A 15,568-nucleotide genomic window follows, 5' to 3' on the forward strand; every position below is an offset into this window, starting at 1 on the left:
CAGATTCTAGTCAGAATGTGAGTCTGATACTGCTCCATTGGGCTGTGATTATGGGGCGTGTTTCAACCGAACCAGGAATGAAAATGCCTCTGTACTCAATTGGATAGACCTACAACCAATCAGAGCAATGGAGTAAGTGACGTATGTTCTTCATTCATCTTTCCGATCGACAAATGCCTTGATCGCGGTTCTTTTCCTCTTTTAAAATTAATGCGCTGTCGATATCTTCTATAACAGACACAATGGCGGAATCTATGATGTTTCATAAACAAAGTTCGGGAGGAGCACATTCAAATAATCAATCCAATCAACTTGTCATCAAACAATTACCATGTCTACCCTATCAGCATGAGAGGAAGCATATATGTATTCACTCTGTCAACTCACCTGACATTCCTTGACAGTTTTCATCATCCCTCCACTCACTCTCGGCTTGTTCTTCCACAGCCAGGAATACGGGGGGAGTACTTTGGGTTTGGGCCGAATACCGAGCCCGGAGCCTCTCCTCGGACAGCACACCATTTACATTTATGCATTTGTCAGACGCTTTTATCCAAAGCGACTTACATTGAATTTCAAGGTACACATTTTACATTCTTATCAGTTCTTGCTTTCCCTGGGAATTGAACCCACGACCTTGGCGTTGCAAGCGCCAACGCTCTACGCTCGTGAAATCTCAATTCTCCAGCGTCAGCCGTCTTTGTTGTAAACAAATTCAACCCAAGCGCTCTTTGGTGACATGGATGATTAGTTACTGTTGATCATCTGTCCATCATCGTATAAAGCCCGCCCTGACAATTTGATTGGTCCGAGCAGCTCTGGTTCAGGCATAATAGCTCCACAACAAACCAAGTCCAGACCGAACTTCCCGACCTAAAAATGTTGTTTAAGACTTATAATTTAATCTTTTAATATAATTTCATTATTTAATATTATGTATTATTATTCTTTATTAATATTCCTAATCAGTTGTATTATCTCATGAAGTTTAAAATGCATGAGCTATAGATTGCATGGACACGTGTTTAAGGAACATATTTTAGACACAAGGAGGGTAGCTGGGAGGATTATATATTCTGCTTAAAGGTATGTGTGCAATGCCACGTTCACTGAGCAGAGACGTTCCAATGATGATGATACTTCAGATGTGTACAGTTGGTATGCTCTTTGCAAGGAAAGTAATGTTTCAACTGATGCAAATGTACCATTTGTATACCACTACCATGTAACACAGAGGGATAGTGGATTGTACCATGTGTAAGCATTAGGTATACATTCCATTTTTAAATATAAGCAACATGTTTTTCTACCTTACAAGGAAGTTGAAAGTCGCTCAATTGTGTATTTAAGCTCAATCTTGTACTACAGCAGAGAAACACGAAACGCATAGACCTGGCATGAATATAACATCTTCTCAGAGTTTCTATCCTGTCATATAAGAATAAAGATTTTTCTTGGCTGGTGTCCATTCCCATGAATCAAATAATAACGGGAAAAGGCTTAATTCCAAGTCTACAGTTGTGGGCGGGGCTACGTTCGGCTGGCATCCAGGGCAGGCTAACATTTAATGGCTAACTAACTGAATCTCGTTACAGTGTGAACACTTGTAAGGTTTTTTCTCCGGTGTGAATTCTCTGGTCCTGTTTTAAATGTTCAGCTGCAATAAAAGTCTTTCTCTCACTTAAAGCACATGTAGCCTATTCTCTCACAGCAGTATGTATTTTTTCTCATGTATACGCAAAAATTACAGCCATGAAAAACTCTTTGTCTACATCAGTATACCTTTTACTTTTGTTTGATGTGTTTGTTATAGATGTTTTGTCGTTTAGAAATTGGCGCTTCTTGATGATCTGCCGTTGATCGCGGCTCGCGGCGATGACGTCATCACTGGCGCGCGCGTTAACTTCAGTGTGAGCGAGTCTTCAGAGGAGAGGTGAGCAGGTCACAGTATATTTCGTCTATTTAAACTATTGTAAAGCACATTTTACACAGTTTGTTTATGCAACAATATAGGAGGTCGTTTCTGCCTTGTTTGAATCGGGTACCGCGCTGTTTGTGTGTTTGCCGACTTAAACAATTGAATTAATTGTGTGTGTGTTAGTGTGAATGATTGTTTCGATGTTTGGAGTGATAATGCTTCTGCTACACTCGCGATCTGTGAGGGGAATGGATGCAAACCGATATCAAGTTTTTATTTATGATGTTGTTTATCTGATGTTTATCTTTGGCAGTTACTTTAGATGGATACATACTGCTAATTACTCAATACTGAGTCTATATAATGAGCCACGTGGACATTTAAAATCTAAACATAAATATGAACAAAAGTATAGACACTGAAAACATAAAAAAAAAAAAAAAAAAAAAAAGCTAGTAGCTTTCTGCTACTATTTCTGTTTAAAGATGATTGCAGAAAACACTGCCAGTTTCTGCATATATTATTAGGCTACATCATGTTGTTAATCATTTCATTAGTTCATTGCTCTGAATGTAGTTATTAGAAAACCAAACTACATTTAGATAGTGAATGCTTATTTTTTCATTCTTACTGTTATTTATAGTTAACATTACATTCTTTTCTATATTTTTTGACAGAAATCATATTGTGTATTAATGTAAGGAGGCTGAATGAAATAATAGAAATGTTAGCAATGGAAGGAGACAAAACAAATGCATACAATGTGTGAATCTTCCACATTTGTGAGTGCAGTGTGAATGATCATTATAAATTGATGGGCTCTTTGTGTTGATACTGTTATTTTTATTAGAGTAATATAATGGTTTACAAAGAGGAAACAATTTATATTTGTAAGGCTGGTATCTTCAATGATAGAATTTGGAGGACATCTTCTTCACTTACATAAATGCTTAAATGTATAAATTATTGTTATTTTTCCCCACAAAAAAAAACTCAGTAACTGATTTATTGTTGATTTTGGACACAGAAATTCATGTTCAGTGAAACCCCCCCCACAACAAATCCTGCCTTTAGTGACCGACTTCTCCAATAAATGCTGGGATATTCCCATCAGCTACAAGTGAAGACGAGCACAATGCATCAGGAAGAGCTGAAATCTGTAAAGACTGAGTTTATTAAAGAAGATCCTGAAGAACAAAGAGGTTGGTGTTTATTCTTCATTCATAATGTTGAAGGTTATAAAGCTTCAATATTTAGATTTTGGTTTGTTGTATTAGGATAAATCTTTAAAGCTGTGCAATAATATAAAGCATCAAATAATAGGCTAAGGGACACTTTCTATGAACAAGAGGGTACATTTAGTTTTTTTCAACAAAATCAAACATATTTAATTGTCCTCCCAAATGAAACATGGGATTTGTGCATATTATGTTTTAAAATTAATAATTTGAAGTAGGGGTGGGCGATCTGATGATTTTATATTGATCGATCTTGAAGATGTCCACAATCTCCTTTTCATACGAATCCCCACTAAGCAAAATGATGTCCGAAAGACGTCTTTTCAATGTCTTTGTTAAAAAAATCGGACGTTGAAATGACGTCCACTGAGGAGCCAGAATGAAAGTTTTTATGACGTCTTTTTTTGACGTGTTCTGCACGTCCGATATAGACGTTCATCAAACCTTCGTACATGGTTAAAAACTAGTTCAGATGTGGCCATTGTGGACATATTTCAACATCATGTATGGTCTCATTTAGACATAATTACTTTGACTATTACTGTCAGATGATCTTAGTGAGAATTAACAGAGGTTTAGATGTTGATATTCATTTAATTTGAAGTGTCACCATTGTGTCGATCCGTGTTTGCTTTAGTTGGGCTCTTGGTCCCCGTTCCTTTTACTTTAACTTTTCTTTGGCTGCTGTAACAGTGTGTTTGTGTAACACAATTGTTGTGGCAGAGAAAGCCTAGAAAAAGTTTGAGGTGTTATCAGCTCAATGTTGATGATGACATAATCATCACAAAATGGGCCTTTAATATTGTGTTTAAAGTTTTGTGTTTATATTTGGCATTAAAACCACCAACCTTGTGGAACTGCATTATTGGTGCACGATAAAGTTATTGTCTCCCAAAGGACAGAATCGACGAGTCGTTAGGGATCAGTTAGGGACCTCAAAGAAATGCCACAATCAAGACCTAGAAGCAGAAATGAGTGAGAAAAACCCAGAAACTCTTCATATGTGCCGCTCACAGTAAAAGGGTTTTTCCTTGCCATTAATGCTTGGATAACAAGCCTACATTTCCTTCCATTAATAAGAATAATGTCTAGTGCGGTACGTGGCTGTGATATATATATATATATATATAACTTACCAACGTCTGTTGCCATGATTTTTGGAATGACTTATCGCCAGAGGAAAAAATGACGTTTTAGTCGCATAACATCATTTAATGGAAACGCCGTCATTTCGCAAAAGTTTTTTTATCGATATTTAGAAAAAAATTGCACAAATTTTACGCAAATCTTGAATGGAAACGCGCCTTATGTCTGTGATTGGCAACAATGATCAACAATGAAATTGTTTACGCTCTTCACTGAGCGCTTACACAGATAGCAGGCGTCTATCAGCGGATCCCTAATGTATCCACTGATAGTCGGATCCGCTGATTGACGCCCGCTTTCAAACACTACTGTGGGAGAACTTAGTATTGCTGACAATTTTAATAACAATGGCAAGTTCTTTAGGAAAATGAGCATTTCTGCTCCCTCTCCTCTAGCCTGTTTCTCCTTGCATCCACAGTAGCTGCATTTACATGGACACTTATAATCGGATTGACGGCTCAATCGGACTAAAAAAAAGTATTGTTATTTCGATCGGATTGAAAGGGGTGGTTTATTCCTTTTGTAATGTGATCCAGAGAACACGTAAACGCTTGATCGGATTGAAAACCGAAACTGAAAGGACTGCGCATGTGCAATGACGTTGAAATAGCGTAATGACGTATGACGCACGGAACGAGCTGTTCTTCCTGTTGAATAAAGTGTAATCTAAATGAGTGTCCCGTTATTCTAAAATTCTCATTTCACTCAGCATCTGTGAAGTGGAGCAGGACAACGTCCCACCAGTCCTTCTTTCAGACTCTCATCCACAGATACTGGTTTTGGGCGCGGGGTTTTACTGCATGATAAATATAAGCTAAACGGTTCATATGCTCCTTGTCTCCAAATCATGATATTTATATTTTATATAAGGATTTGGAGAATCCTTGTCTCCAAAATCAGTGGTTACTTCTGGCTACGCAGCACGACTTCCTGTGTTGACACAAGCAACCACTGTTTAGAGCAGCGAAGAAGAACGGATTCCCGATATGCATTACATTTCCATTATTAGTATCGGAATTGGAACAACCCTTCAGAGAAACATGATTCGTCACTCCAGAGAACACGTGAGCCTCAGCATGCGCTGACCCGCTCTGTGATTTTTCATGGCCTACCACTTCATGGCTGAGTTGCTATTGTTCCCAATTGCTTCCACTTTGTTATAATACCACTAACAGTTGACCGTGGAATATTTAGTAGTGAAGAAATGTCACGAATGGACTTATTGCACAGGTGGAAACCTATCACGGTCCCACGCTTGAATTCACTGAGCTCCTGAGAGCGACCCGATTTTGAGGGGTGTCCCAATACTTTTGGCAATATACTGTATATGTTGAGGCTGTGAACACAATCAGAGACATTTGTGTTGAGTGTGTGAACACAATGGCCAATCAGAAGTGTTTAAGAGTCCATTCAACAGCGCTCAAAAAGCTGGTATCGTCACATTTTTACTTGTTACTTAGCCTATAATGCCATCATATTCTGTGCAGGCAATTAGCCTACTACACTGTAAATAGAAAAGCCTGACATATCACTGCTAAATACATGTAAGTAGTGTGGTATTCCATCATGTTTCTCACTGACACACCCCCAACTTGTAAAGATCGAGGATTAAAGAAAATCCCGAGCTTCCCACTCGTATTTACGACATTGCGGTTGTGTTCATGTGCGTTCAACTCGTAAATATGATCTTTATGAGATGACTTGAAAGCACCATATTACTATTGTACATTAGCGTGTACTTGGTTTAATAGTGATAATAATTCCGTTTATTAAAACACAAACTCAAAGGTCTTCATTGAAATTACAGAAATGCCTCACAGTAAAAACATGATTTAAATTATTTAAAGGTGAACTAAGTAACTTTTTTACATTTACTGAACAGCTTCGGAGTCACTGGAATGGTTATATTACTTATTTCGGGTTGAATGGTGGTCGTTTCGCACCCCCCTGGTGCCCGTGAGCGGAAAATCCGCACTTGCAACTTTGAGCCGGCGGGCCGGGCGGCCGCCGCGTCAGGAACTATCGCGTGAGATCAGGTCTCGCGATGTAAACAATTGCTTTACGGCAAAAGAAATCTGCTCAAATACTGTCATTATTGCGCTCCCTCACGCTGTTCGAACCCGAATGAAGAAGACGTTTTAAAGAATGTCCCATCTGCTTTGATGTCGTTGATCTACTAGCCTCTGGTGTCTGAGAATCACCAACGAGTTTTTACAACAGTGTTGTCAAATATCTATTCCGAAGCTGTGGGGGGAGCTCTAGAGAGAAACCTGCGAGCAAAAAGCGAGAATACAGCGAAGAAATCCCAAAGCTACTGAGTGCTGCTTTAATTACATTAATAATTTGTTCTGATTACTTTTTAAACTAAATCGTTAGATTTATTAACTGATCTGATTACATTTTTTAAATATATTTGTTATTTGTCATTTCAGTGTTATACATATATATACATATACATATATATATATATAGATAGATATAGATATAGATATATATGTATATATATATATAAATATATATAGATAGATATTAGGGGTGGCACGGTTCACAAAACCCACGGTTCGGTTCGTATCACGGTTTAAGGGTCACGGTTTTCGGTTCTGTACGGTTCTTGTTATTTTTTCTTTTAATCTTTAACACTCCAAAAATGTACTTCAGCATATGTTATATAGCTTAATTATCTAATTATTTATTTATTTATTTCATAAATAGGGCGTGTTTGCAAAACGCAGCTTCTCATTTCCCATTTCGAAGTAATATAGTGAGTGAACGGTCACTGTGAGGAAACTTTCAGTGGCCCTGGAGGTCCATCCATCTGTAGTGAGAGCTATGTGGGCTGTGTCGGACAGTTCTTTGTCAATTTCTCCTCGTGTCTCGTTATCATAGGCGCAATTTGCAGGTGGGACATGTCCCCACCATTTTTTGCCAGGGTCGATATTGTCCCCACCACTTTTGAAACGTCTCGCGGCACGGATGTACCAATACAAATAAATAAAACATCTCCAGTTAACTAGCAAATTATTCGTTTCGTTCGTTTGTTAAATAAGAAGCAATCTAGCGCTGAAATGTGTTTTTTTTAATCAAGTGATGAAAGTGCTCGTTGCCGCTGCGATCAGTGGCGCTGATTAGGGCTGCAACAACTAATCGATAAAATCGATAATAATCGATTATGAAAATCGTTGTCAACGAATGTCATTGTCGATTAGTTGGTCTGCTCACGTCACGGGGAGCGTTACTGATGACGTCCCTTTCATGACAACGCAGTCACGCGAAATGGCAGAGAGTAATCGGAGAGAAACATCAGCACAGCAAGCAAAAACTGTATATTCTCATTATATGAAGATGTGAAAATGGTATAGTCGAGTTTAATTCAATGCTACTGTGTAAACAGCTTTGTTTACTAACTTCGGGACAGTCACAATAGATCTATTTTGTATCGAGCATCAGGTTGCGCAATCAGTTCGCTCGCAACATAAGTGATGGATTAAAATAGCGCTACCGCAGAAATAGGTTAAATTAAATGGTATTTACAAAGTGAAGCACTAAATATAAAGGCAGTTAATAACAGCAGCAGTAAAATATTGTTTTTTAGTCACTGTAGTCAGTGGTTTTCAGCGAATGCTTGTGCAGTAATACATAATTTTTCCTGTACTTTTAATCAAGCCTGTTGTCAGCTGCGTACCTCCATTCCGCTCTCTTTTTATAGCATTTGTCTACTATGTAAGGGATAATCCCGCTTATTACATGGCTACCCACCAAATAAATCAATAATTTTACACAAAATATTGATTTAAAAAGGAGTTTATTGATTTAAAAATGATTGTATTGCTTCCGCTAAAGAAAATACTCCGTTCCGTCTCTACGGTTAGAATCCTGCGTCCATAGCAACGCTCTGTTTTTCTGGTGTGTTATACTTCGCAGCGGTCTGTTATCAAGAAATAACAGATCGCATTCTACATTGGAATTCAAAATCTGCTGCTTAATATCTTATTACAAACATGTTTGTGTGTGTCCTATTTTCATAATGTGAAGTTTATATGAGCAGCGCAACTCAATATTTTGTTTTGTTTATTTATATTTTGGATATTTAAAGAAGTTTTACTGTTTAAAAACTGGACAAACTTTTGTGTTTGGGGTTTAAAATGTAAAAATTAAAGATTATATTAGTAAAACTCAATGTGTGGCTTTTGCACTTTTTAAAGTACACTTTTACACATAAATACCCTGATTTAGGGTTTTATTTAGTTATAAACAAAAATCAAATTGAATTTAAAAAACCTATCCGATTAATCGATTAATCGAAAAAATAATCGTCCGATTAATCGATTATCAAAATAATCGTTAGTTGCAGCCCTAGCGCTGATACAGTGTTCTCTTGTGGCTCGCGCACACACCGCACACGAGTCTTTACTCGGACGCGCGCTTCAATCCGTTGAGGACTCTCTATTCGTTCATCTCATTAAATGTCTAAGTAAACCCAGTGCACTATTTAAATCGATTGCTGGACAACGTAATGTTATTCTACATACATCTGATTGTGATTTAGCACGGGCACGAGGCTACATTGCGCATGCGTCGAACCGTGCGACGCACACACGTACCGAACCGAGACAAGCGAACCGAACGGTTCGGATGTTTTTTCATGTACCGTGCCACCCCTAATAGATATAGATATAGATATAGATACACACACATATATATATATATATATATATATATAGTGCTGCTAAATTATTCAGGCTCGCGAAACAAACTAAACGTACGTAATTAAGAGATTTATAGTACATTGTTGGCAGCTTCACTGATCATAACAGAACTTTGTTAGATTGTGATGAACTGATAAAGCGACAGCGTTTTAGTGCTTGTAAAGGCAGCGGTCTTGTCTCGCGTTCGAGACTTCAGCATATAATCCATTGAATAAAACTATAGGTTTCCATGCTGAAAAGAGGACCGACGGCCAATTTAGTGTACTAAATCTTTATATTTTTCATCCAAAAGTTTATATGTTTTGTGTATTTAATATTTAGCATATTTTTATTTAAATTATAGTTGCACTGATTGGAGAGGCTTGTGTTGTTCACTTCTTAACTACTTAACTGTTAGCCAAAAAACAGTTATTGGCCTATATTGGCCAAAACATCTGCATCATATATCGGCCATCGGCTGCCCTGATTTCTAAATATCGGCATCGGCAATAAAAACCTATCGGGGAAAAACCCATATCGGTCGACCTCTAATACATACATTCCTTGTAGGGCTGGGCGATTTAAATCACGATATTGTTATGCGCATCTCATCAGTAAAGCCGGTTCCTTGATTAGTAGTAAATCACCATCACCTGCTTTCAGATGGAGTGGCATTCACTACAAAGAGCCGTAGTTCACTGACAAGCTGAGCCAAATCACATCAATATCGCAGACGTATCGCCAGCGATATTTAATGCGATATGGCTCAGCTTGTCAGTTAACTACGGCTCTTTGTACACAGCGGAACCTCCAGTGTTAAATTAACACTCCTGGGAGTGTATGAGTCCACACTCAAGAGTGTTTAAGTTAATGAGATAATTAAGTGATTAATTTAGTGATGATTGAACATTATTGAAGACACCTGATGTTAACAATCAGAATCACTGAAGGAGAAAATTGCAAATTGTAAGTTACCATTATTGTGATGGGTAGTTGCTTTAGTTGGGCTCTGACCCTTTTATGTGTACTTTAGATTTTGTTTGGTGATTGTATCTGAGTTAAAACTGCCAGTTGAACAAAGAATAAAAAGTGATCTGATGGTGTTGGTTATATTATGACAATCATCATTTGAATTTGATCACTGAACTCATTAAAATTCTTTTTTCTGACTTCTATTTATGTTGTTGGTTACAGCATAACTGTGAATCTGAAGAAATGGCCAGAATTTTTGATATAATATAAAGGATTTCTTTAAAGTTGTTTAAAAAAAAATCATTCTTTTAGGCACACACAGATGTCAAGATTCAGTCTATGCATCTCAACAATGGTGAGGAGCAAAATATTCAATGAGGAAAAGTAAATTACATAGACAATTCAGATCATAATTTATTCATACCGCAATGCATGATGGGAGCCATTAATGAGTTGTGATTGGTGGCAGCTACTGCAACATGCTTTATTATTGTCACCATTGTTGAGATTCACAGGCTGATTATTGATGTCTGTGTTTTAATTGAATATGTCTGAATGTCTTTTTTATCAGAACAATGTTTATTAAATATTTTGCATTATAAGTAAAGTCCTGATAATCATAGGCTGAAGAATCACTAAACTGCTGCTAACAAGTTAAACCAAACTATCTCAATATGTTTCATTTTTCAGATCACAGCATGATTGTCAAAACATAACCAACACTATCAGATCACATTTTACTTTGTTCATGTAACTGTTATAAATCAATAACAGCAGACGAACAACAATAAATATTAAAGTAAACATATAATGGTCTAGAGCCCAACTAAAGCAAACACCCATCACCTTAATGGTAACTTACAATTTGTGATTTTCTTCTTCAGTGATTCTGCTTGTTAACATCAGGTGTCTTCAATAATGCTCAATCATCACTAAATTAATCACTTAATTATCTCCTCAGCCCTAAATGCCGCTTCATCTGAAAGCAGGTGATGGTGATTTACTACTAATCAAGGAACCGGCTTTACTGACGAGATGCGCATGACAATATCGCGATTTAAATCGCCCAGCCCTAATTCCTTGTACTCCTTCCCTGTACTGCCCAGCACTATATATAATCTAGTGCTGTCAATGGATTAAAAAAATCAACTCGATAAATCACACATTTTTTCTATGATTATAGGTTTAAATTTAGTTTATATATTTTATAATGTAATAATTTCACAGTTAATCTCCAAATTAATGTAGAGACAACATAAAGACTGTATATTATAAATACTTGTTTAACACCATCTTTTTTAGGAATGAAGGCCAGTATCGCTGATACTAATACAGCTATTGATGTCTGGATAAAAATGACACGAATGCTGCGTTAATTAATTTAAATATTTTAACGAGTTAAACTTGACAAAAATTAATTGCATGTGTTAACGTTGACAGCCCTAAAATATATATAATTTAAAAAAAAAAAACACTCTAGATAGATAGATAGATCCTGTGGCTGTGGATCCTGATTGTTTGTTATAAGATTGTTATATAAAATTTTGGGAAGATTGCCCACCCCTAATTTGAAGATCAATGTACCTCATTCATGAAAAATGTCAGGGTCAAATTTTTTATGGCAATTGTTTACTGTCCACTGTTACATCAGGGTTCACTTTTATGCCTTTCACATTTCTCTGTTTTATTATGAGTTACTGAAAATGAATTGTTTTTACTTGTATTTCAGGGGAGAATGAAGAATTGAGTGAAGTTGAGGAGAAAAAGCAAGTCATAACTGGAGAAAAACCTTTGAATTGCTCTCAAACCAAACAGAAAGATGTAAAGAAAAGAAGAGCCAATAAATCTTTCACCTGCACTCAGTGTGGAAAGAGTTACACAAACAAACCAAGTCTTGAGCGTCACATGAGAGTTCACACTGGAGAGAAGCCGTTCTCATGTGATCAGTGCAGCAAAAGTTACTCAAGGAAAGATAGTCTAGAGGTTCACATGAGAGTTCACACTGGAGAGAAACCGTACACATGTGATCAATGTGGGAAGAGTTTTGCACAATCAGGACACCTTAAAGAACACATGAACATACACCCTGGAGAGAAACCTTACAAGTGTTCACACTGTGACAAGAGATTCAATCAGTCAACAATCCTGAAAAAACATGAGAGGATCCACACTGGAGAAAAACCTTACAAGTGTTCACACTGTGACAAGAGATTCAATCGGACAACACATCTGAAAGCCCATACAATAATCCACACTGAGGAAAAACCATACACATGTGATCAGTGCGGGAAAAGTTTCGGACAAAAAGCACACCTTACAAAGCATATGATGATCCACACTGGAGAGAAGCCGTTCACATGTGATCAGTGTGGAAAGAGTTTCACACAATCAGCAAACCTTAAGATTCACATGAACATCCACACTAGAGAGAATCCGTTCATGTGTGATCAATGTGGAAAAACATTTTTGTGGTATACAGTCCTGAAGATGCACCTGAAATCGCATACAAAAGTAAAGCCCCATTCATGTAATGTTTGTGGAAAGAGTTTTTCACGTCTAGAACATTTAAAAATTCATCATAAAATACATACTGGTGTAAGAGAGTACATGTGCTTTGAGTGTGAAAAGATTTTTACTAGAGGGTGCGATTTAAAAGTGCACCAGAGGATTCACACTGGAGAAAAACCTTACAAGTGTCCATATTGTGACAAGAGATTCAGTATGTCAGGAATCCTGAAAACACATAAGAGGGTCCACACTGGAGAAAAGCCTTACAAGTGTTCACACTGCGACAAGAGATTCAGTCAGTTATCAAATCTGAAAACACATGAGAGGATCCACACTGGAGAAAAATCGCATCACTGCACTGCATGTGGGAAGTGTTTCAATCATTTATCTTCTCTTTACAGACATTCAAAAACCATTCACAGTAAGTAGATCCTCTACAGGTCCAGCATTTTCAGGTCTGATGCCGCGTCTTCACCAAATGCAACACAATAATGCATCAAGCAATAAAATATGTGGATAAATCTGTCTTAACCAGCCATAACCGACATGACAAAGAAACATTATCAGAAGTTTTCACTGTGAATAAAGTTCATCTTTGAGAACTTGTGAGATTCAGATCAACTCTAAGGCGGAGTTCCTCTCCAAAGAACAATGTCAAAAAGTTTTATTCTTGTATATCATTTTGCTTCATGATATAAATGATATTATTGTGCATGCTTATGAGTTTTATATTATAGTCACTTGTGTATCTCTTGTAGATTGCGTACTCTTTCATGAAGGAAAGTAAAAGCTTAACTGTTCAGGAAGCTGAGATTTATTTTCAATTTGTTCTTCACTGCTGTTTTTAAAATGACTAGTTATTCTTCCACTTATGGTTTTAGAAAACCCAGATGCAAGATATACTGTCATGTAGCTTTGCAACGGATCCTTCTTTGCTTCTCTTGTAAGTAGGGATGGGTACTGGAACTGGTATTAAACTGGCCCTGGGGCTTAATTATGATTGAATAAAAACTAAATACATTCATGTTGGGTCTGTTCTGTCACCCCCCTTAGGATAAACAGAACAGAACCAACATGAATGTGTTGCGGATATCATTGCTCTTATCCACGCTAGGCTGCATGGATGCGCAGGGAGTTCTCGCCTAGAACAGAACCATACCGCCAATCCAAACTGTATGCTAATTGTCAATCGTATTTGACGATAGTGGTCCTGACAGACGTTCTGTTTATAACATACTGTATATTAAATAAGTAAATAAACAAAAAACAATTGAAGGAGAATAGTTTCAATGTGGTTTATTGGAACACTAGTGTGTAAACCTTTTTTCCTATAAATGTGAAGGTTATGATGACGGTGATGGACATGAGCGTGAGGTTATTGTTCTCAAGGTATTTGTTTGTATATATAGGCTACTGAATATGATTGGGTGAAAGCACATCTCCAAAAAAAAAAAAATGTTTTGAGCTTTCATGACCCCTTAAGAATGCAATGTCCAATGTGGTAGATTTTTCCACCACCATTTTTTTTGGTGGTAGAACTATCTGGGGCGTCTCCAAATCGACACCCAATTGATCTTGTTACCTGAGGCGTCTCCAAATCGACACCAATACCTTTATCTGGGGTGTCTACGAATCGACACCCAATTCCTTAAACTGGAGTAAGTCTTACTCTAACTAACTTGCTTCCCTAAACTAGCTCACTTCCTGCGCAGGAATAATCGACAAACAGACTTCAGCAAATGTCCTTCATATGCTTTAATCACGGCCAGGAGATCTTCCCGAGCAGTTCTCAGGGAATCTCTCCCAAGAAGCAAGGCCAGAGGATCTCAGACAAATTCCATTGAGAATCCCACCAGAAAACACGGATACAACAGTTTTTTATAGAATCGAGAAAACAAATAAGATTATCGTGACTAACATTTCACCATCAATATGACTGGTTCAATTGTTTCAAAAGCCCCAACCTTTTCCCTCTGTCACTGGCACAAGCAAACTCTGTTTTTGTGATTACTTATCACAAGGTTTGAGAACTAGTCATCTGTCTAGTTTAATTTCCCCTTTTTGTTATGTATACACATACACACGCACACAGTTTTCCTCCAAAAGACACACATACATTCAGACATTGTGTTTCAGAGTGTTAGTTTTGTTTGGCCTGAAAGTGAAGTAAGGTTAGATGTTAGAAACATGGTTAGTTTGATATACAGTTTAAAATTTCCACGACACCAATCAGAGGCGTTTTGATTCGTCACTGCACAGATTGCCGGTGTCATGAGGGTTGCACACACTCTCTGAATTAATTATGAACATGAACTCGCATGAATGTAACATTTGCAATATGGATGCGCAAGACATGGAAGAGTTTCTGATCAAATGTGGTAGCTTACCTTAGATATCACTTTAACATCTGGTTTTCACATCAACTCGCTTCAAAAGCTTAGCACTGACTGTCCACAACTGCACAAAGTCAACCAATGCGAGTAGACCTCAACTGCTACAGAAAAGACGTCCACTGATCCGGCATGCCCATCTGCCAAAAGCATCACACACATACAAAACCACACCTAAGCAGAAAAAAAAAAATCAACTTTCAACTAATGCTGGGTACACACCAAAAGATAATCGGGCTGATTTTGGGCCGATTTCCCCCCTTCCGACAATCCTAGCTATGTCCCGATTATCTTGATGGTTCAACAGATTATTTTATCAGATTTTCCCTTGGTGTGAGGTGTGTTAAGAGTGTCCGAACCTGCTCGGAAGAACGTCGGAGCCGCCCCGATCGCGAATCGTAAATATTCAACATGTTTAATATTTACGATCAGAAATCCTTATGTGTGGGGGGAACCCCGAGGACAAACGCGCGCACGTTCTGGAGATTATCACGTGAAACGAAACAATATCCAATCAGAAAGTGAGATGATGGAAGACGGTCATTCTCACACACACACACGCACACATGTAGGAAGCTGAGTGTTATAAGGGTTCAGTGAGGGATTAAATAGGCTAACTTTTTCTAAAGAGACAATAAATACAATAAAGAATAAATAAAGACAATAAAGAATGATATATATTTCTGTATAAAAGGTTATATATAATGGTGG

At 37.5% G+C, this 15,568-nt stretch overlaps 1 protein-coding gene across 1 annotated transcript; it reads left to right on the forward strand.

Annotated features, from left to right (window-relative positions):
* Positions 1-1,864: 1,864 nt before the first annotated feature.
* Positions 1,865-13,708, forward strand: LOC307170699 (uncharacterized protein). The gene is made up of 3 exons (XM_079891919.1): positions 1,865-1,933; positions 2,946-3,120; positions 11,689-13,708. The coding sequence occupies exons 2-3, from the start codon at positions 3,012-3,014 to the stop codon at positions 12,894-12,896; spliced, it is 1,317 nt and encodes a 438-aa protein (XP_079748045.1). The 5' UTR covers positions 1,865-1,933; positions 2,946-3,011; the 3' UTR covers positions 12,897-13,708.
* The last annotated feature ends 1,860 nt before the right edge of the window (positions 13,709-15,568 follow it).

Source organism: Squalius cephalus, assembly GCF_949319135.1.
Source record: "Squalius cephalus genome assembly, chromosome: 1".
NCBI classification, from domain to species: domain Eukaryota; kingdom Metazoa; phylum Chordata; class Actinopteri; order Cypriniformes; family Leuciscidae; genus Squalius; species Squalius cephalus.

What these genes read in the sequence shown, in the direction of transcription:
- LOC307170699 (XM_079891919.1), top strand. Translation starts at nt 3,012, where the DNA reads ATGCTGGGATATTCCCATCAGCTACAAGTGAAGACGAGCACAATGCAT. An exon ending in AGATCCTGAAGAACAAAGAG is followed by an intron (nt 3,121 to 11,688) that starts GTTGGTGTTTAT and finishes CTTGTATTTCAG; the next exon opens with GGGAGAATGAAGAATTGAGT.